General features: G+C 39.7%; 1 protein-coding gene across 1 annotated transcript; it reads right to left on the bottom strand.

Annotated features, from left to right (window-relative positions):
• Positions 1 to 603: 603 nt before the first annotated feature.
• On the bottom strand, positions 604 to 21,135 carry POGLUT3 (protein O-glucosyltransferase 3). Its single transcript, XM_058858953.1, has 8 exons — positions 20,675 to 21,135; positions 15,737 to 15,934; positions 15,080 to 15,366; positions 14,101 to 14,317; positions 12,544 to 12,740; positions 11,397 to 11,591; positions 10,303 to 10,407; positions 604 to 9,475 (listed from the first exon to the last, which is right to left on the bottom strand). Exons 1-8 carry the CDS (start codon positions 20,883 to 20,885, stop codon positions 9,350 to 9,352), a joined length of 1,536 nt encoding a protein of 511 aa, XP_058714936.1. The 5' UTR covers positions 20,886 to 21,135; the 3' UTR covers positions 604 to 9,349.
• Between the last annotated feature and the right edge of the window lie 1,614 nt (positions 21,136 to 22,749).

Below are 22,749 nucleotides of genomic sequence, written 5' to 3'. Positions count from 1 at the left end.
TTTTGAAATGGATATGTAAGTCCATTTGTATTTTTATGTAATGTCCATCATTTTGCTAAATAAGCAGAACCTCTGTTTCTTAAATCAGAGATTACCAGATAAGCAAATAAATACGTTTGTTTCTGCATAGCCTGTGACCAGCTGGATATGGCAGCAGCATGTGTACTACTTTGACTTCCTTTGTCAATAATGTGAAGACCTGAAGGATGACTATCATATTCACACTGTTGATCCAGCCCCAGATAACAGGAAATTCTAAGTGTATCAGAGAAAGAAGAAACTTTATTTCACTTTAATTTATTAATCCTTCTTATAATGTAGAATATTATCCTGTATTATTTTCTCTATTCCAGGCAAAAAAAACCTCAAAAACACCAAACCCTAAAGTTTTTTTTTTATTTTAAAATAAACCTCTTATATATGGGTAGTGCTGTTAGATCGGCTAGATGGATAAAATCAGCTAAACAAAAGAAGAGAATGTCTGTACTGATTAAGCCATGAGATACTGTTCCACAAAACCTTTTGCCTTTTATATAACAAAGAGTTTCAAAATCCTTGATTGAAGAAGAGGACATAAAGCACAAAACACACCCTAGATTTGCTGATTATATTGCAGCTTTATTTCAAAGACGAAGACTTTGAAACAGTGATCAAAAAGCTGTGAAAGTTATATAAAGTCTGTTTGAAAGCAGGCCCAACTATACTCACAGGATAGCTTTTGAAACTACTCAGGCCAGTTTTAAGAGCCACCTCTTGCCAGAGGCCTTCATCCCCATCAGTACTCCAAATTAAAATTTATTGCAGAAAGCAATTACATGTAATTTAACATTAAATTAAAATGCAAAGCTAAATCCAGACAAGTATTAGTCTGACAATAAAGGGAGAATACAAATGTAGGTGCAATATTATACGAATAAGGCAGCTGTAACTATAAATACATGGCATTGTTCCCTGGCCAAAGAGAGAGGACCTTGTAATAAGCATTGGTTTAACTGAAAATACAGGGGCTGATTTCCCTACTGTGAGTGAATGCTTGATCCTGGGGAAGTGCCAGGAAAGCTGCCACGGCTCTCAGACTGTGAGATACCAGCCAAGGGAATACCTGCTGGCTCCATGAGGGGAGCAAGTGTTCCTGTGAAGTCGAAACAGTAATTTTGTAACTCATGATTTGTTTTCTTTCCCAAAGGAAAATCTGTCTCAGCAATTAGTGAACTACTGATCCTTCATGAATTGATGATTTTTTTCAAAAAGGGGAGAGGAGAAACTTTATAGGTTTAGATTCAACACAGCATACAATATTTTATGTGAGAGCCCTAGCTTAGTTTCATTGTCTTCAGGCAACCACTTTTAAGTCTTTGAGCCCTATCAGAATATATTTATTTAATCGGAAAATATTTCTTTCCCATGCAATGGTTGAGGATGGAAAATTTTAACCATTTATTAACTTGGGATAATGTAGCATAGTGATCCACTCCAAGAAGTCCAAAATTAATGATATGGTTAATTAACACAATTTTGCAGTAAATGCCAGAGCATTTTACGTGAGAAGCCCAAGAAAATGTCTGAATTTTTTCTTACTTACTAAACTGGGTTACTTAAGTGACCAGTATCATAACATATTTTCTCTTTTTATATAGAATTAAGAGTTTTACAGGAACAGACCACTTTGTTTCTCAGAAAGAAGTAGGAGACTACAATCTGATAGGACGCAATTTTCAAGGGAAATGCAATTTAATGAGTTCTTTGGGTGTTGGTGTTGCCTCCCTTGCCCTGAAAATGACAGTTTATCATCCACATTCATTGGGCTCTTCATATCCGAGCAGAGGTTGTTAAAATTTTACTTGATGGTGTAACCATGAGAAATAAATCTAACTGCCAAGGAACTATATTTCATCTCCATAGCTTTTCTCCTTGTGCATATAATTTCTTATTTGCTTTAGGGTTTTAGCTAGTCTTGACAAGTGATGGAGTGGTTCAAGTGAATTGATTGAGGTGACAAATTGTTCAGCTATCAAGTTCTTTGGTATAGGAAACTGATTAGCTAGATTTAGATGTTCTGAGTCTTAACCCTAAAGATTATCAAGCTAATTTTTCATTTGTCTATGAGCAGTAAGTGCTTTTCCCTTCATTTTTTTCATTGGATCAGGTAACCTTCAAGACCTTATCTATTGTTACAAATCTGAATGCACTCAGCAAAAATCCAGTGCTGTTTACTCTAATGGGACCAGAGTCTGGTCTATGTGCACATAATTTGTATTCCCCATCAAAAGTGATTTTTAATGGCCTCCTTAACAAGATAATCCATCAAGGAACTGGTGACAGCTGCAACCAGTAACCTACTTAACAGATCCAGTCTGACAACAATTATGCATTACTGCGTGCCATCAAGGCAGGGTGTAACTTGATATTAAATATAGCAAACACATTTGACAGCGGACCATAGCTGCTGGAAAAGGCTGAAGCTGGTGACTTCTGAGCAGAAGAATTGCTTTGCTTTGGGGTAATATCAGCTTGGGACTGGAATGGAGAAAACATCTACTGCATATGAGGGTAGTTCAGTGATCACCAGATTCAAGTAAAGCCTTGAGTTTGTGGATGGTACTCAGAGCTGTGTGTTCATGAAGGACTTCCTGAAGATTTTATTTCATTAGATTCATAAGAATCTATACCATTTCTATATGATGGTGGAGGAGACCTAGAGGAGACCTCACTCAAATTGGCATCTTACGTGAACATACTGCCTGTTCTGAGCTGATCAGTTCAAATTTTACCAGGAATAGGCAATTTTTCCATGTCTCTCTACCTTTGAAATAAAAGACCAAATGATTGTGTTTTTCTGTGACTGGAATGGAATTGCAATGAGGGAAATATATATATATATCTTGCAAAAGAGTAAATAGCCATTAATTATTCCAGTGAACAATTCACTATACATATAGTATTACTAATATTCAGGAAAAAGTAACACTTTTTCTGGATCTTTGGGAATATTTTGATTTGAGACAACATTTTATCACTGGGAATTCTGCTGTCTCACAGGTAATCAGAATTTGGAAACTATTTCACAAGAAATACTGAGAATTATTCTGCATCTTATCTATCTACTACTTGTATTTCAGTATTGCCAAATATTTACAATTGTTAGAAAGTCATAATCTATGTGATCTCTACCACCTTTAAATGCTTCAGTTTTTTAAAGAGTCAAAAGTTAATTTAGTACAAACCAAGTATTTAAAATTCATACCTACATCTCAGGTTCAGTTACAGGAAGTTTGGGATCAGTGTGACTGTTGGTTACCTTACAGACACAAATAAATCTTTCAGGGAATGGAGGAAATATCAAAGTCTAAATAATATGGAACAGTTGTAGTGTGAAAAGGCATGCTGGATTTTGTCAGAGGGTTAGTCCACATTTAAAGTATCTTTGTTCCTAAGGCAGAAGAAAGCAGAATTTACTGTCAGAGATGCAGCTTCTATCAGTATCATACATTCCTGACATTTTCTGAATAACTCATCAGAAAACTTGCCAAAAAACCTAAATAAACTTCAGGGCATTTGGCAGAATGAGTTGAATCTCTTCACTACAGGACTTTGCTTGAGTGCTTATGTCAGAGGCATAATATCTTCTTGATTCTTCTGTAATTTATGTTTTAGCAAATAAATTCTTACTGTATAATCCAGGTTCTTATTTTCAATGTTTAGAATTACCTAATCTTGGAGATCACTATCAGTGTACAGTAATAAAGGATAGCCTGTTCCTGAAATATCCCTACAAACTTATTTTGCTTATATAGTTCAATTAATGATCTGCCTCTGCTACAAAGAACTTAAAAATGTATCTGTAACAGGTATCTTTTTTAAAAAGAGTAACAATTATTACAGGCAGAGTGGTTTTTATTTGGTTTGCATAAATAACGTTTCTTTTTTTTTTTCATTAAACGAAATGACCTGTACTGACAAAACTACCTTCTCCCTGAGGGAAAAACTGATGGTCCTGAGCAAAAAAAATCATCATTTGGAAGCAAACCCAGTTTTCATTTTAAACCATTTTCACTCTGAGAGCAGATTTCCATGTTAATGTTAATAAGATACTCAAATACCTTTCTGTTGCAAGTTTAAAATTTTGGTGAGAGTAACATGCAAGATGAAATCAGGTATTGGACCTGCAGGATATTAACGTGGTAGGAACCATTTTGGTTTATCGTGGGTATCAGTCATGAGATGGCAGATCTCTGCAGCTGGAGTGGTGAAACAGCTTGGCTGGGCATCTTGGGAGACGAAGACTAGCTGAAAGTGTGGCTACTGTTGACCCAAAGATAGGCAAAATCATCTGCTCATGGTAAATGACCTCTTCGAGTTGCATAAACTACAGGGGAAGTTAAGGTCTCACAAGCACAGCTTGGACTGATCATCTCTCAGACAGGTTCCATCCAGGACAATGCACTTTGTGGGCTTCCAGCAGGAAGGTTATCATGTTTCACATGCCCTGTGGGATGGGTAGGCCCTTCTGGCACTCTGCTGAGCTGTCTTGAGTCTCTCCACACCATATTGCAAACCTGTGGTACAGATGGATCCTGACAGATTGTTTTAGTGCTGGGAGTGAGAGGGGAATATGTCATGTTCATTCACCAGTGGCCTACAGAGTATGCTGGCATTTAAGCCATAAGTATAACTTATAAATCCGTTAATATTCTCACTGACTGCTTAAAATCAATATCTTTGATGGTTCATAACTGTATTCACAATATTTTACAATTGTCTCATACCTGTAAAGTATATATTCGGCTCCTTGAAAGAGCAGGTCTTGCACTTTCAGTCCAGGCCTGTAACACCAAATCAATGTATCTCACTTCTGTCAAATCTTCTGTGTACTGCATGACTAGGATATATTGTGATAATGTACATTAGTAAGGTAAATCATTATATTATACATATTAATATTATGAAATAAAAGTATAATTGATATATAACTTTATAGCCTTACAAGCCAACACAAAAATACGTGCAAAACTTTGTCAGTATTATCAAGGGAGACATAATCATGAATAGTGTCAAAAGTGTCAGCACAGAAAGGCTACCCTGCCTCTTGGAGACACTCAAGAGCTGGGTTCATCCCTCTGCTATGTGACTAGATAAATGCTTGTTGTGTGACTGAAGTGTAGTTCGTAGAAAAATGAACATCTGGATGTCACACAGAACAAGCTTCATCTCCTTGGGGATAGCAGTTTAGGATTCTTTTTCCCTTATCTAATTGGAATTTCCCATGATGCAGCTTGCGTCTATTGTCAGGATTTCTGCTGTGTCCCTCTGAGAAGCCTTCTCTTTCTAAGGCTGACCTAGCCCTGCTCACTCAGCTTGTCCTCATGCACCCTGTGCCCCATTGCCTTTATCACCCTGTTGGGTGTTGACGTATTTCTCGCACAGGGGAGTCCAAAGTTGAATACGGGACTCCAGCTGCAGTCTCACACTGCCAAGCAGGTGGGAAGAAACACCTGCCTCGGCCTGCTGGCCACACTCCTGCTTATCACTGCTCACATGACAGGACTCAATTAAGGAATGTGCTACAGATGTTTGAAATGGCTTCAAACAAACATGCAAATAATCCTTTTTCCCTTATTCTCACAGCAAAACCCAAAATTAGTGCCATAACTGTCTGCAGTATAGATTTTCCTATTAACAACTCAACACAGAAGCATTGTACTCATATAGCCTCATTAAAATGCAATAAAACTTCTCACAGACAAGAAGACTCTAGCTGTTAAATCCTGTGAACTTAAACAATAATATATTTATATAACAGCTTGCACTTCATCACCGCCCTTTCAGACAAAATTTTTGCAAAACTGCAATGCTAAAGGAGCTGATAATATCGTAGGTTTATATAATGCTTCTTTTCCTTATTATAGTTTCTTTGCAAGCTTCTCAGACGTGCTCCAACAGGTGATGTATGTTTTGCTTGTCAGCTCTCCTCCCTAACTAAATAATTTACTTTGTAATGTAATAAATGTCGGGCGTATGCTCCCCGGCATGGATGCTTGAATCTAACATTCCATCAGACAAGCTTTGATAATAGGGTTTTTTAAATTATGAATCTGCAAGGCGGGCCTGGCACAATTCTGTCACAAAACAAATATATTGGTGATGTTGAGGTAAATGTAAAAAAAAAACCCCAGTCTAAAATATATATGAAACTGTATCTCTTTTATGTTCAACAGATCAGGATTTATTAGTTCTCATTTCAAGATGAAATTGAGATTGGGTATTTCCAAACGTGAATGCCTAAATATATTAGGACATACATATCACATAATATAAAAGCAGTGTTAACTGCTTATATGAAGCTACTGTTAAGGCTGAAGAAATCTGAAAACAAAGAACTGCCTTCCCAACATTTCTGGAAGTCAAACCCCTTCTCTGTAGATTCCTGTGTTTGAGAACATTGGCCCTGGACTTTAGGACATACTATTTCAAACAAATAAATCTGCCTCTGTCATCACTGGTAAATCCCTGATGGAAACAGGACAGGTTTTACTCTATTATTTAAAAACTGAAAGTACTATAGCAAAATACTGTGGTATGGTAACAGTTTTCCAAAATTATCACCACCAAGAGATTTTTAAAGCTTTGAACAGTCATTGTTCAAGAACTACCACAGAATAATACAAAGTCCAGTCTATGTATGCCACTTAAAAAATTCTATTTAATGTATTACACTTTACTTGCAAAACCAGGTTTTACTCACTATTTAGCATTTCCTGTAACACACCAGGCCAATGGGTATCATCCTCTCATCAAACTCAAATAGATCTGACACCTTTCCTGGCCTGGTGGGACAATTGCTATGATCACTCTTCATTACAATTTAAATTGCATATAGTAGCACCAATGGAAAGAAGAGAGACTTTGCCTTCTTTTACCTTTGGAAGAGCTCTTTGAACCAGATTTTCTCAAATTACTATAGACTTGTAGTAAAAGTTCCACTATTTCTTCACTATTTTTTTCATTACAGCAAGAAGATGAATGCAGTCATATTTTTCAGGGTATTTCTTGCCTGTAAGCTATAAAAGCAGCTGTAAGGCACCCTGTTGACAAACTAGTCTTTGCTTTGGAGAGATGTTTATTACAAAAGCAAGGACTTTTTTTGGCAGAGAAGAATTAAGAATAGTTTCTTTCCCTTTTTATGAGGGAAGAAGGGAGGGATAAAACATTCACATTATATTCATAATCTGAAATTTATCTGACTCTTCTTTCAGTTTGAAAGACTTCTGCTTCAAGCTAGGCAAGTTTTCCTACATAGGTCCATACATTTCCAAATAACCATGACACCCCCTATTCTCTCCCATTTTAAAAAATATAAATGAATCCCTTTTGGGGTCTTGACTTGAAATATGTGGAAAACTTTGTTGTTCAACCATCTTTTATGCTTACTTGCCTTTGCTGAGCACACCACCTTTGTAAACACTGGTGAATATAAAAAGCACATGGCATAATGGGTAATTTCCCAAAATAAGATCATGTAATACAGTAAAAATGACTGTACACATAGAACAAAAGGGGAGCGCATACTCAGTCTTCAGTGTCAGCTTCAGCAATGAAACCCTGTTCCTGAACTTTGATGTAGAAAAATTTATGTTAGATGAGTTGAACATATATTTATAGCCTGAAGTTCTAGGACTGATTTTCATGCTAAATAAAAATACAACTCCTATAAATATGAGTGTTAGAACCAGAACAAAGAGGATTATGGGTAGAGCAACACGATACGGGTCTTTTTCTGAACTGGCATAATGTAATAAATGACTGATGGACAGTTGCACTGACCTCTTTAGAAAGACAAATTTCTTTCCATATTTAGCATAGTGCCTTTCTAATGCAGAAATTTTATGTAATTTTCAGCACAGAACCAGGAGCAAAGCCTGCATGACATGTAGAGCACTATTTTTGTGCATCAAATCAAATCAGTCAGACAAGTCCACTGTCTGAAGATATCCCCATTCTTTTTAGTGTAGGGAGAATTTGGTATCCATGAAAGCTTTCATCTGACTGTAGTGACTGAGGAGCTGCTCAGGCAAGCTGCATTAGCCAAGATGAAAACACAGAAATGGGTGCTTGTGGGCACTGGTCTTGGTGCCTCCTTCCAGGATTATTTATGCATTTTGAAGCGGACAAACTTGGGCAAAAACCAACAGAGGTATTTGGATCTGCATCCAGGACTAGGATTCTTCTTCTTCCCCATCCAAAGGCAGACTTTATCAAAAAGATATGACCAGATCTTACTGCCCCTGTGAATTTCACACTCCTAGATTCATGGATGCACAGGAACTTCAGTAGAAGACGTGAAAACCTCTTGTCCAGTTTGGAGCTAAGGCACCCTCTGGAAAAAATGGCTTTGATCAAACCACAGAGGACAACCAGCTTCCCAATTGCTTTACATGGACTCTAACCCCTAGACTATTACACAAAAGTTAAACCTAGGTGGTCTAAAACTCTGCTAACAAATTTCAGATTTCACGTAGTCTAGAATACTGTAGATGGTGGTGTTGAACTAAGACACCAGTGTTTCCCATGGCCTGAAATTCCCAAGCCTTTTGTGGATCTGTGCCTATATTCAGTCACTGGCAGGGAACAGATCTTCAGGGTGGTGACCTGGCACCCAAACCACTGTGATTGTGATAGCTACAGGGTCTGTTTTAAAGCAGCACTTAATTCTGGTGTTTCACAGCCATGATGCTTACAAACATATTTTTCTAATCTCTCCCCTTCCTCTCCATTTTCCTCTAAAATTGATGAGTGTTACATCATGTTGTCTGTAACCTGTCATACACCACAAAATAATGTGAAAGCATAACCAGATCTGATATCTGTAAATCTCAAACATTCATTTTTGTCTAGTTTGAAAATTGTTTTGTATACAAGAAACAATCTAACACTGAGGTAAACTTTATGAGGAAATAATAATACTGTTTCAATGTATCACAAATGCTCCTTTAGAATAACTTGCACTGACTCATGGCAAGATCTTTTGTGGTGACTAGTTGCTCATAAAACTTGGGTAAATAGGTCCCATCTGGAACATGAGCAGCTCTGTGCTCCTCTTCCTGCTTGGTGCAGTGCATCAAACAAATCCTCCAGACATTCCCCACTGCAGGCTCAGTGTCTGTCTGGTGGAGGTCATGGAGCCAAAATTGTGAGAACCAACATTGTAGATCAGAACAAGCGTGAAAAAGGGTATGAAAATACAAGAATAATACACAACTAAGAACGTCTGCTACTGTATAAGAGTCTTGGATTTCACAGCTTAATTCCTATTCTTGCATTTTAAGTGGGTCATTGTCTCCATCCAGTACAGTTATAGATCTTCCCTTAAAGGCTTTTTCCTGTGGCAACTGCACACTGAGTCCCTGTCATCAGGCTGAGGTACAAGTTCCATTCCATCCCGTATTTCAGGTTTGCTGGCTTGGCGTTCGGCATATTTCTGAAATATGTAAACAACACTTAAGAATGCTATAAGCACCAACATATAATTCATGAAGCAGTACTTTCCTCCTCCCTTCCACTCAGAAGCCTACCTTTATCCAGGCTCCTTATGTCATTGTTTACAACCTCTGCATGAGGTGTCTTTGTAACACACCTACTAATAGGCTACATTGCCTCTGAAAACCTCCTCTCATGTTTCTGCCTATTATTATGGAAACTTGAATACTGTCATCATTTGTACCTAACCCTTCATGCAGATAATGCATAAAAATGTAATTTTTGTACAATGAACACTTCCAAACTCTGTTAACCTGTCACTGGTGAAGCTGACATCTAACTGCACAGCAGTACAGGAAAAAGAAATCCATACTTTCAGAGAGGAGAACTTCTCTCACTAGAGATTTGCATTTTCAAAGGAAGAAATGACTACTGGGCCTGCTTCACCCCCTACACTACTAGTCACACTTCTTTGTAGTAGGGTAGCTCATGATGTGTGAGAAGTATGAAGGTAAAAAGAAAGAAAACTGGATATACAGATTATCTCCTACAGGGATCTATTGGAAACCAAATACCAAGTGACAGTGAAAACAGGGCTGACTGGGGATGGGGGCAAAGAAAAAATTCCTGAGTTTGTAAAATAACTATTATGTCAGGTAGCTTTTTTTAATGACGAAGCAGGGTTTAGCAAAGCTCTTCACACTCATCTCCTATGAATAATATGTACCATGTCTGCTATCGATTTAAGTAGGGACTGAATATGAAAGTTGTAACTTTGCTAGCAGTAGCAGCTGTGGGAAGAGTAATAAAGTGATCTATTGTACTTACCTGCAGCACCTTATAATAGTAGCAGTAAAACTTGTGAGGCTGAAGTAATTCTCTTGCCATTAGTTGACCTTCTTTAGCAATTTTTCTTGCTTCCTCATCATTTTCCTGGGAAATTCAGAAGAAATAAATGAATAACAGAGCAATCAGTGAGTTACTCAAAGCCTGACTAGCATTTATTAAATGGGCTATTCAAATCTGCAAATTTAACTGCAATTACTGATAGATTGCAAAGGCATGATTAAAATTGCAGATTTGCTTAAAAATACTGGATTGCTTTTATTGTTGCTACTGCTATCTTAGGGCTGTCAATAACAACTTTCATGACTAACTGACCAATTTTGAAAATTCAGTTGATTACTGCTCTACGGTTTTGTCAAAGCCTCAAGCCTTTTCAAAATCAGTTCTGATATCTCTCAGTTTTACAGAGGACAAAACCACAGCTGTTGTCCTGTCCAGTGCAATGGAATTCAACACCTTCTTTTTAAAAATAACTGCATGAATTCATGTACTTATTCTCAAACTTTTTAGGTCTATGTTTCAAAGCTTTTAGTATTCTCTGATTCCTTAGGCAGATCTACAGTACTCTCAGAAGAGAAACTTCTCCTGTGTGTTTTTAACCTTAACAGCACTTTGACTTAAAGCACAAATAGTGTTTTCAATCACACAATTGTATCTGTTTGCTTACAGGATCCCAGCCTCTCACTCTGAGCATGTTACAGAGAGAAGCAATTTTTTGTACATTCAAACAAAACATGCAGTAACTTCTGCCCTAATCAGGGGCTAAAAAAGCTATAGCATTAATTAAGTCGTATCTAGGAATCTGGTTGGTTCTTTCACAATTACCTTAGTCAGTACACCAAGGCTCTGACTCAAGAACTCTTCTGCCCATACCTAAAATGAACATTTAAGTATTGCCCTAAATAGAGATGGTTACTTCAAATAAGGCCTTCCCATTTTATACTAACAACAAAATGTACTTCCTTTATTCCAGGATATCAACAGAACTCATGCAAAATATGTATTAAGAGACTATTAAGAGAAATTGTTTACATGTTTGTTTATCACTTTGAACTTGAATCAATAATGGAACTTACCTTAGCCCATTTTATTTTCTCTAGCAAGTCCTCTAAGTTTCTCTTAACTGGAACATAATGTTTCCAAGGTTTTAATCCAATATAGAAGTGTTCATAGTACTGGGAATCTTGCTTCAATACCAGGCTGTCACCCAGCAAGAGGTATGGAAACCTGTAAGCTGCTACGGTGCCATCTACATTCACTTGGTATTTGTACTACAGTGTGAAGAGAGGGGGAAAAAAAGGTGAAATGTTTTGTATGGGATGTATATAAAGTATTATTTTAACAGGCAAGAAGTAACCATGTTTATTAATTTTCATCTTCAAACTCATTTTAGTGTTAAGCATGTACAGTTTCATGGTCTTCTGGATAACATAATGGAAGAAGGATTTGTTTTCAACACGAGGCTGACAGTCAAGAACCTTTGTGTCATCTGGTAAGTATCATATTGAAGTATCATGCCTGATGAGTATCATATTGAAGTGTCCTGGGATAGAGCAAAGGCTACATCAGGGAAGGAACTAAAACTAATCTATACTTCAATTCAAAGTAAATTTATTCTGACTTAACACTATTATGCAGAATAATCTGAAACATAAAACAAGATGAAACATTATACTAAAACCATGAATGTACTGCTTTGGCAGATGTTCTTGGCTGTTAACAGTGTTTCTGAAATATCGATCTTCAGAACAGAATTTCAATTGCTGTATATTATAATGGCTTTATACAGAGTCCCTTTATTTTTTATATCTTTCTTGAAGTAGAATTTGTATGTTAAAGTACAGCAAAACCACTCATCTATTTTTCTAATTTGTTACTACAAAGACTCATTCTGACATTCACAGTGTACTTGCAATGGATATAAGTTGTTTTCATATTTACCCCAAATAAAAGAAACCCTGATGGTGAGAAATCAAATTTCTCAGACTTTTAAAAAATAAAAATAAGCCAAAATGTCTCTCTAAAGGTCTTTCTTGACTTTCTTTACAAGCGTGTCACATTAGGACATTGATTACAGGTGGTTTATCTACCTGCATGGACCCATGCTCCCACAGCAATGTAATTGTTTTGTTTACTGAAATGAATTAACAAAAGTAAGCCTTGTCTTTTCAGTTGGTAAGAACTTGACGTAAAACTAATCCAAAACCGTAATTTGATTGCTACCTTAAAGAAGTCAAAGAAGCCCATCAGCTGAGCCTTCCCCAGCTCTTTTTCTTTTTCTCTGAAGAAGAAATATCCAGTTATTCCAGCATCTAGTAGCTCTGGATTTTCCTTGGATAACTTGACAAGATGGAGACGTTCTTCTCGGCTGTCTCGACCTCTGAATAAAGCCCTCTCAGTTTTGTTTTCCCAGAAGGGGCCTATGAGCAGTGAGTGATAAGGCAAAAGCAAACAGCAGTGAGAGGCTCAGGATCTGTTCAATGCAAATAAGGAACTTGGTTTGACAGTGGCATTACACTTGGAGACATGGTAGGACTGGCATGGTTTCCCATAACCACTTATTAATCACAGGGTTAAATTCCCAATTCTGGTTTGAATTTTGTGATGAGAAACTCATAAAAGGAAAATTAGAGAATTACTTTTCCACTCAACAATTGTGTATTTCAGTAACTTCAACTATCTTGAAAGCTATGTAAGGGATTATAATAAAATATGTAAGGAAAATACTAATAATTAAAGCAATTTTCCGTCCATAAAGCCTGCCACATTAACCAAATTTCTTTAGTAAAATCCACTTCTGTTACCCAGCAATTTAGTTAGGTCCTTGAAGAACCACTTAATGATGCCTTAAAAAAGAAAATAAATGGCTATGTTGTGTCCTCTAAACATTTAGCAAGAATCTGAAAGACTTCATCTCTGCTTACTGCCTGCTTTTAAAAACATTAACTCTGCCCTTCCTCACCTTTCTGCTGAAAATTTCCCTAAAGGACCTATTAAATGGAGTAGTCTCTTACTGTCTCCTAATTGGAAAAGCAATTTTACTAAGTGAGTTAAACACACAATGCCTCTAACTGATCATTTAATTGAAATATTTAATTTGAAAACTAATAAAGAAAAGAGGATTTGAGAACTAATTAAATAAAAAGAAATAACTTTCCACTCATTTTACTCCTTAGGTATTGCTATGCCATTTATTTGATTCCTAAATATTCTTTAATTTCCTGAGGGGGAGGAAGACACCTGTCAGTAAAGCTGACTCTTCTTTCAAAGCCAGAAAAGAAATTCAGGAGATCTCACTCTGAGGTATTTTTTCATATAGACAATGTTTTCTCATTTGAAATAGGCTGCACTATAGTATCAAGCTTACTTCTTTCAGGATGCAAATTATTTTTTTGTAAACAGAACAGTGGGCCATAACACAGTCAGGAAAAGGGTTGCTATTTGATTAGAAGAAATGTATTTGAGTCCTTTACTGAGGAGAAGGGCTTTTTAATTACATTTAGTTTCCTTTGCCAGGTCACAATAGGTATCTTCTGGATACCTTTAGTGTCAAATTCAAATTGTCTATTGCAAACTGGAGTTCTTAAATTTTGGTTCTAAGTGACACACCTGCTTAGTGGCAGTGTTGAAAAGTGTTTGCAATCTGAAAAAACTAAGCTGCTTGTATTCAGACATGTCCTAGGGCACTTTGAACTGGAGACTTTAACATATTATTTGAATGCAACTTGCATCTTTGATGGAAATCACCAATTCTTTTTAAATCCACAGTCTCTAATTCACCTGTATTTCCTTGAATGGAAAGGAGATCATTGGTGACTCCACGCAGGGTTTCCAGAGTTGAGTGGGTTACATCATACGTTGGCAGGACGATATCTCTGGAATCCACAGAGCCACACCAGGAGATGACAGGTACAGGACCAGGTGTATCATTAGCCTTCCGATGCTCAACTGGCCAGTCTCCAACATTGAGATAAAACTCCACATCAGGAAGACGAACCTAACCGTGTGCCCAAGAGAGGATAATAACACAGAGAAGCTGTTTGTCACTCTTACATCTATTCCTCAGTTCACCTACCAGATAGCTCATAGATTTAGCTGTGCTTAATGTATGAATTCCAAGCTTCTGCCCTGCAAATGAGTATGAAAGGAACACCCAGAGGCCACGAAACAGCTCACAGTTGGGCCTTAGCCCTTGGAGCTTTACAAATGTTTTCATTACTGGCAGGGCCAGCGCCCACACAGTGTTGCCTTGATGGAAAAACAAATGTCAAATCTTACTTCAGGAGTTATACATCTGAAGATACAACAACAATTGCTGTACTTCCATATTTAAATATGTTTAACCTGGACAAGAGACGACTGAGAGAGAATCTTATCCATGCTTACAAATATCTACAAATATCTTATCTTTAGGTGTCAAGAGGATGAGGCCAGAGTCTTTTTAATGGTGCTCAGCGACAGAACAATGGGAAACAGGCACATACTTAAACACAGGCACATACTCAAACACATGAAGTGCCATCTGAATATGAGGGAAAACTTCCTCACTGTGAGGATGATGGAGCCATGGAACAGAGTGCCCAGACAGGCTGTGGATATTCAAAACCCACCCCAGAGGTGATCCTGTGCAACCAGTTCTGGGTGAACCTGCTTTGGCAGGGGAGTTGGACTAGATGTTCTCCAGAGGTCACTTCCCACCCCAACCAATCTGTGATTCTGTGATATTGCCTAAATAGCCTGACATGAACCAAACCGATACCTTCCTGGCCAGTGACAGGAGCATTTCATCGGAGAACATTTTGAAGTCTGTGTACTTCCCTAAGGAGCGCCGGTAGATGTGATTATCCAGAACAGTGTAATGAACAATAGCGCCTCTCGTTTGGCTGAACTTTGCTGGGATTTCCTTAAGCATTCGCTGCAGGTCAATGGTGGGAAACGAAATGAAGTCTTTGGTAATCTGAGGTTCTTGGGATGGACAAGACATCATGGCCTGCCAGACCTCAGCGTCTTCTTCAGGACAGTCACAGTATTCATGATAAATTGGTCCTGTGGAAAACAAAGCACCCAGAGTTGGTGATTCTACAGCACACATAATTTATACATTACAGTGGCTTAGCGTTTTTAAATACCACGTTTTCTACAGTTTTGCTGGGAAACCATCCTTTCTATAATTTTTGGAATTTTGCAGTGTAACTGAGAAAACAGCAACATTCTTCTCTTTTCAGAAATACAAGACTTGTTTCATTTGTGAGGGTGAAATTATTCTGCTGAATGAAGCTCCATTTCTGTGAACCTGCCAAGCCCACGGGGGATTCAGAACTGTCTGTGCAGCCCAGATATTGCAGTTTCAAATACATCCTAATTCAAAACTTGATGTATCAAAACTTTGATACATTACATCAAAAAATACCCTTACCTTTCAAAATATAAGGTGATTGAGCCACATGCTGATCACCATAAAGTATCTCAATTTTTAAGCCTTTTGTGACACTTCCATACATCCGATACCGCATAAGGAATGTACCATCATTTCTATCCAGAGGCCGAGGGGTGTAAACTCTGGTGACTTCTTTTGGAGAAAGTGCTTTAATTACCACTTTAAATTGTGTTTTCCCTGGCAAGAGGAAAATAAAACCAGACAAAATCACTTTAAGCTATTAGAATCACATCTAGTAAATAAAGATAAGGAGCAAACTCCACTGAATTAAGACCATAGAATTTAATTAATTTTTCACTACAATTTTTTAATTATACCAAGTTGGTAAAACTAGTTTCCAGTAAAGAAATATCATCCTACCAAATATTCTTAGTCATTGCACACCTCTAATGGAAAACCTGCTGATATAGATAAAAAGTTAAATATTCGATTACAAGAAAGAAGACTAACAGTATTTTGAAGCTAAGATTAGGTTTTATTCTAAGTTTTCAAGTTAGTGCTCTGAGAAACAATTAATTTCCTCTAGAGTAAGAAAGATGGGAAATCAAGTTAAAGTAACAGGAGAAAAGAATACTTGCCAGCTTGTGGAAAGGCAGTTGCAGCATGCAGGAGTCACATACAAATTTTTCAGCTTTGGGCTGTTGCTGACTGTCTTGCACATTTAAAGTCCCAGCTACTGAAAAGCAGGGATAAGAGAATAATAGTAGAGATGTTCCCTGGACATCTGTCTGACCTGTGCTTAAAGAGCACGAGCATTTCATCATTAATGCACTAAGATATGTTATAATTTATGGACAATATGAGTATGTATAAACATAAGTCTGTTACATTCTTGAATTCTATCACAAGTGGTCATTTGTCAACTTTATCAATAAAAAAAAGAGGGGGACAAATTATTCATGAAGTGTGACAGTCTAAGCATTGTGAACCAAACAAATACAACGAATGCTACCAACAAGTAGTATACGAAATAAATGAAATTGAAAAAAATCCAGAAAAAATCAAGATGTTACTAAAATCTGAATATGTCCCAACATGAGATGTCACAACTAACTCTATACTCTGTATCCACAGATAAATGCACTGATGTGATAAGCACCAGTCTTTTAATGATCAATCATGTCTTCCTTAAATCACTGGATCTTGAAATTGGATTCAAGTCAAATACCATGCAAGAATATTCAGGTTAAATGACTCTCCCAAAGAAATGAACATCTCTGCCTCAAAGGTCACTGCAAATCACAACCACCATTTTTAACTTGCTTCAAAGCAGTTGACTTTAACCAACTAGCCTCTCCCTATGGTTATCACCCAGGATTATTTGGATGAAGAAGTATTCAAATCCAGAATGCGTCATGAGGTTCACAAAGAAAAGTTCATTTTTGCTGGGTATAGTGATTTCCAACTGAAGAAAAATAAGTTTTCAGTTGTCATAAAAATGAAATCACAAATCAAATATTACTCAATTTTATATCCTTGTCCTCACCTACAGGATATTACTACGTGGGTCTTGTTCCCTGCTTGTTATGTACATCCTGCTCAAGACATGAGAAGCCCTTGATCCACCCAAAGGATCTGCTAGTTTTAGCTGGTGTCACTTTAGACACAGGAATCATTTGATAAGGGAAGTGACTGATAACAAAGCTCTCTGGGAAAAAGCTAACTCCATTGACAGTGAAGGGGAAAAAACTCAAGATTGAGTATTTCATGTGCATACAAATAATTCATTGGAGGCAACAGACTTCTTGTTTTTAATTTACAACGTTCATTGTGTAATGGGGCCAAGGCCTCTAATGCATACTTAATCATAACAACTTCTTGCTGATTTTTATTTTTTATTTGAAAGAAGTTACCATGGTACTTTCACTCATGTTTTCTTGTTTTTCTCAATCCAAAGGAATTGTAAAAGAAAAATGTGTCCTTGTTGAATCAGCACTGCTAGCAGTTCTCTGTTACCCTGAAAACATGTCTGGGACAGCATTTTAAGTACAAAATAATTTCCCAGTAATGAAGAGAGACTAAAATATAGACACAGTCAAAATGGGATACTTTAAGAAATCAGGATAATGACACCTGCTTTACACTTCTTTTTTCTTCTGTGCAGCTTGCAAAAGAGATACACCATGCATGGAGGAACAAGTGATGAAATGGAGGGAAAGAGGAAAAAGGTAACAAGATACTTATTTAGGCAAATTGCTAAAGAAGAACATAAAAAACCTAGTCATCCGATTTCTGACATGTATGCTAAAGAGAAATGAAAAGATCTGAAAAGAAGATTTTTTTGATTCAACTGTTTTACTGAAATTTATTGAAAACACAAAATTGATGAAGTCACTAAAGAGACACACGAATTATAAGCCTATGCTTTCAGAGAGTTGGCTGCAAGAGCATATATCAGTAACAAACAAATACAGGTCTTGTGTGTGACCATCACAAAAGCCCAGGGATCATGGTCAACCAAAGACCCGAAGGGAGTTCCTGCAGTGCCCAGGTATGGAGGTGAGTGAACTGAGATGCACAACTCTGTTTGGCAGCAGTGGAATGAAAGCTGGAAGAAGCATGCCCTGCTCTTTGAGAGATTCGGTGAAACCTGCAAGAATACCTGGGAGGCCTTGAAAAATATTTGTTAGCAGAGTATGTAGATCATCTGAACAACAGTTAACAGCTGATTTTATCATGGTCAATAGCATATAAAGACATGGTTGGGAGTTGTTAAAACCTAGCAGAAAAGAAGGATAAGGCGTATCCAAGTATCTAAAGAAAAAAAAAATCTATGCTGTTTACACCAAAAGAAAGCTCAGTTTCTTTCAGCTGGGATTTTCTTAATCTTTGAAATAATTTTTCTAGGGAAAGAATGAATTCTGCATCATTTAACATCCTCCTACAAAGAAAGGTCACACAGTTACAGCCTTCGGGTTGAAATTCCAGTGCAATGTGCAATGGTGCATATCAATTCTAGTGAACAGACTTGACATTCAGAAAACAAATCTGGATTTAAAATCTACTAATTATGCTATACAAATTTTATAATGGAGCCCAGTAAATCCTGATCCACTTGACTGAAATTGTAATGCACATAAAAACCAATTTAATAGATTTGGACAAATTTCACAAATGTGATGCCTTAACCATAGCTCTGCTGCTCTGATCACAGTGTTTCTGTTTTGCAGTGGAGGTGATAATGTGGATTTTTTGCTATCTCAACAGATATATTTTGAGATGTATTTAGGTTATATTGGAGAGTGGTGCCTGAATAAATATTGTTCATTTTAATTCTTAATGACATTTTACAGGTTTGAACATTTTAGATCATTCAAGAACAGAAGCTCATAGCCAGGGTCTCTATGAATACTTTAAACAGTGGTCATGCACTAGAATATGACCAACTCTTCCACTAATTTTTTTAAGAATCCTTGGCACCCTCCTAAACAATTATTGGCATGGGACAGCAGTTAGCACATGCCGAGGCAACAGCTCTTCCCTGCCAGCAGCACGCATGCTCTGTCTTTGACTAGAGGCCACAGCAGGTCATGGGATGAATGAAGATCACTCCATGCCAGATGGCATTGGGACTTGGAAGCTTTCCTGGGACACTGAATTTATTAACATAAACATGAACACACACGAACACACTGTGATCAAAACTAGGTTCTCAATACCCATGTCCTACCAGTTTATTTTGGAAGACTAACACTAGCATGAGAACTCAAATGAACTTCACACCTTTCCACCTCTAGCAACCTGTTGTTTGAACCCAAGACTCTCCCTGTGTAGCTGCTATCAACCTCCACTGCACTGGCAGGGAGCGTGCAGTCGCATTCTGGACTGCAAATACAAAACTGCGCTGACATCCAGCACCAAGGTGCAACAGCAGATGGGGAAAGTCCAGACCAGAAATATCTGAAGTATCCACGCTTCTGTCAGACTGAAGACACAGCCTGTATAATTCACGGATTCACTGAATATTCCAAGTCAGAAGGGATCCACAAGGATCATTGAGTCCAGCTCTTGAGTGAATGGCCCATACAGGGATGGGATCAAACCCAAAACCTTGGCACAATGTATGTCTACTCTTTAATTCTGCAAGCAGCAGCTTTCTAACTAAGAAAACATGAAGAGGCCATGCATACATGGTAGTTGCCCTCTCAGTACCATCTCTGTGAACAAATTAAGTAGCCTCTACCCTATGAAAGTTAGCAACACAGTATTTCCTCTGGGGCCATCCCAGGGTTATCTTCATTATGGAATCTGTGATACAAAAGTAATTTTTATTCCAAATTTAAACTATAAACAGAGTGTGTGGAGTTAATTTGCAGCAGCAAACAGTTGACTGGCATCATACCACCAATCTGTAAGAACAAACACAATTCCCACCCTCAGGAGAAGTGTCATGGGATGGTTTGTGCTTGTGCTGAGTAAACAACAAATGAAAATTACTCCTTAACGGAGCAGCAGTAGGATAACAGAGCCCAGAGGGCTCTGCTGACAGAGACAGAAATTTTAAGCAACTGGTGTGTGTGTGGCATTAAAACTAATTACGTTACCACTTCCCAGCTGTGTACTGGGATTTTACATCCACTAGCTCCAGGAGCACTGGTTCTTTCTGAGCTTACTGTATCTTTGCTGTAAATTCCATACTGTTTAGAGTGACTACTGGTGGGAGCAGAGGAGGCACTGGGCAGCACCAGAAGAAAGGCGGGTCTGACCATGTGCTTTGCTTGTCCTGCGCGTCCCGGGCGCGGCAGCAGCGATGGCACAGCCACCGCACGGAACGGGGAAAGGAAGGAAGGAAGGAAGCAAGGAGGAAGGGAAGAGGGGAAGGGGTGGGCACCTCCTGCCAGGTTCTGTGGCGAAACCGCAGCCCGGGGCAGGTCTCCATTCCGCGCCCCTGCCCGTCCCGGAGCACACGAACGATACCTGGCGGCGAGCGGGAGAAGTTGCGTCCGGCCTCGCTGACCGCCTGGATGTAGAAGTGCCTCACGGGCACGGTGAGCGCCGCGTCCAGCCCGGGGCCCCAGGCTAGGCTCCGCTCGGCGCTGACGGGATCCGCCGACCCCGCCGGCCGCAGCAGCGGCCCCGCAGCGCCCAGCAGCAGCAGCAGCAGCGGCAGCAGCCCGCGGCCCCACATCGCCCCGCAGGCCCCCACCGCACCCTCTCGGAGCGGGGTCCGGGGCCTCCTCGGGCCCTGCGCGGCCCCCGCCCGCTCCCCGCCCCGCGGGGCGGCCCGACGGGGCCGGGGCCGGGTAGAGCCGGAGGGAGGCGAGGGCAGGGCCGGGCTGTCCCCGGCTGAATCCGGTACCGCCTTTCCTCGTTCTCCTCCTGCGGGCCGTCCCGCGATGTCCCAGCCAGCCCAGCCCGTGTGCGCCGGACCGTGCCCTGGCACGGCAGCGGGTCCGGAGCCGGGCGCTTCCCCAGAGCCGCGGGAAATGCAGCAGAGCCGCGGTGGGAGCGGGGAGCGGCTCGGACCCGCTGGTCTGCCGGTGCCCGTGCCGAGAGGTTTATCTTCCCTGCCTGTGGGTGCTTTGCGGGACGCGCTGAAGAGCAGATGATCGGGGGTGTCCCCCACCCCCCAATAACACGTTACCTGTGGTTTAGGATACACCTCAGCCAGCAGCTGAACAGCTGGCCTGGAATTTGAAGAGGAAAATATCATCTATAACTTATTGGTACTGCCTTGTGTCAGCTGATGTACAGAGATTGCTGTAAAAAGGCCCAAGCACCTGACAGAATTTAAAATTCCTCACTGTTTTTTGGGATTTCCCGTAGCAATTGTACTAGCGAAGGACAGAGCAGGGACCCTGTTAGGACACACGGATGCAGGGTTCCCTGTCCTGGAGAGGAGGCTCAGACGCATTTATGGTGTTCCTGAGGTCTGTGGGTGAGATGCTGCTGATGGCCCTCATCAGTGTTGTGATGCTTGGTGAGGACGGAAAAGGGGATCACAGTATTATCCTCTAGAAAACGTAACAACAAAGTAATTTCATGGATTTAAAATGTTGGGACTCCTCAAGTTAAGAGGGTAAAACTCTGATGATTTGTCTCCTAAAGTTGTTTTATCATTTTTACCATTTGCTGCTACTAGTATTTCAAGGTATGAGTAGATGGGAAGGCTTACAAGGCTGTAGGAGAATTAAATCAAGCTTCTGGGCAAGCCTGGATTTTCACATGCAAAGCAATGAGAGCACAAATTAATTCTGCCTGGTTTTGAATAACGTGAACTTCAAGTCTCTGTGTATACAGACCATGAAAAACAGGTTCCTTGAAGGGGGAATTATCAAGTCTGGTTTCCTCCTTGCTTTTGTCTTTAGTCTCTTCAATTCCCTCACTTCATATCACCACAGAACTCCACTGACGTACCGTGTGTGATACTCCCAAGAGTGAGAGAAAGCTTGTGTAGTATTGCAGGGTACAGGGCAGGGCTGAGGTCAGGCAGGGACATCAGTCTGTAGATCAGGATCGGTCCCTGTGAGGGGAATTGGGCTCAGGCACCACTCTGGGATAGCTGCCTGTCCTGGGGTTGTCAGCCTGCAGAAAGGGCCAGACTCAGCAGGGCGGGCTGCCCAGGGACTGATGGCCTCAGGCTGGGCTGAAATGGTGGTGTGAGCCATGGGCAGGGTGAGCGAGGGGAGCCCTGAGGAGGTGGGGGGGGATCAGGGCCTGATGGTGCTCTTAGGCCCTGTTCCTGGCAAGGAGCCATCCCTGTTTCTGAGATGGGCTGGGACCAGTTGCTGGGAGCAGCTCTGAGGGAATGGCCCTCGGGGTCCAGGTGGGCATGGAGGGACATGGGCCACCGATGAGCCCTGGCAGTAACAATGACCAACAGCAGCCTGGGCTGAATGAACAAGGGTAGAGCCAGAGGTCGAGGGGAGTCATTATCCACCTCCACTCAGTACTTGTTAGACCACATCTAGATCCTGCATCCAGCCTTGCACTCCCCAAAACAAGACATCTATAAACTGGATCAAATCCAGGGGAAGCCACTGAGATGGCAG

This window comes from Poecile atricapillus, chromosome 1 (assembly GCF_030490865.1).
Source record: "Poecile atricapillus isolate bPoeAtr1 chromosome 1, bPoeAtr1.hap1, whole genome shotgun sequence".
NCBI lineage: Eukaryota > Metazoa > Chordata > Aves > Passeriformes > Paridae > Poecile > Poecile atricapillus.
Note: the sequence above shows the minus strand (reverse complement) of the source record. Positions and strands in the feature narration are given on the sequence as shown.

Coding starts and splice junctions, on each gene's coding strand:
- POGLUT3 (XM_058858953.1), bottom strand. CDS start 20,885: ATGTGGGGCCGCGGGCTGCTGCCGCTGCTGCTGCTGCTGCTGGGCGCT. Junction 12,741..14,100: donor TTCCATTCAAGGAAATACAG/GTGAATTAGAGA, acceptor CACTGCTCATAG/GCCCCTTCTGGGAAAACAAA. Junction 9,476..10,302: donor ACTATTATAAGGTGCTGCAG/GTAAGTACAATA, acceptor TACATATTTCAG/AAATATGCCGAACGCCAAGC.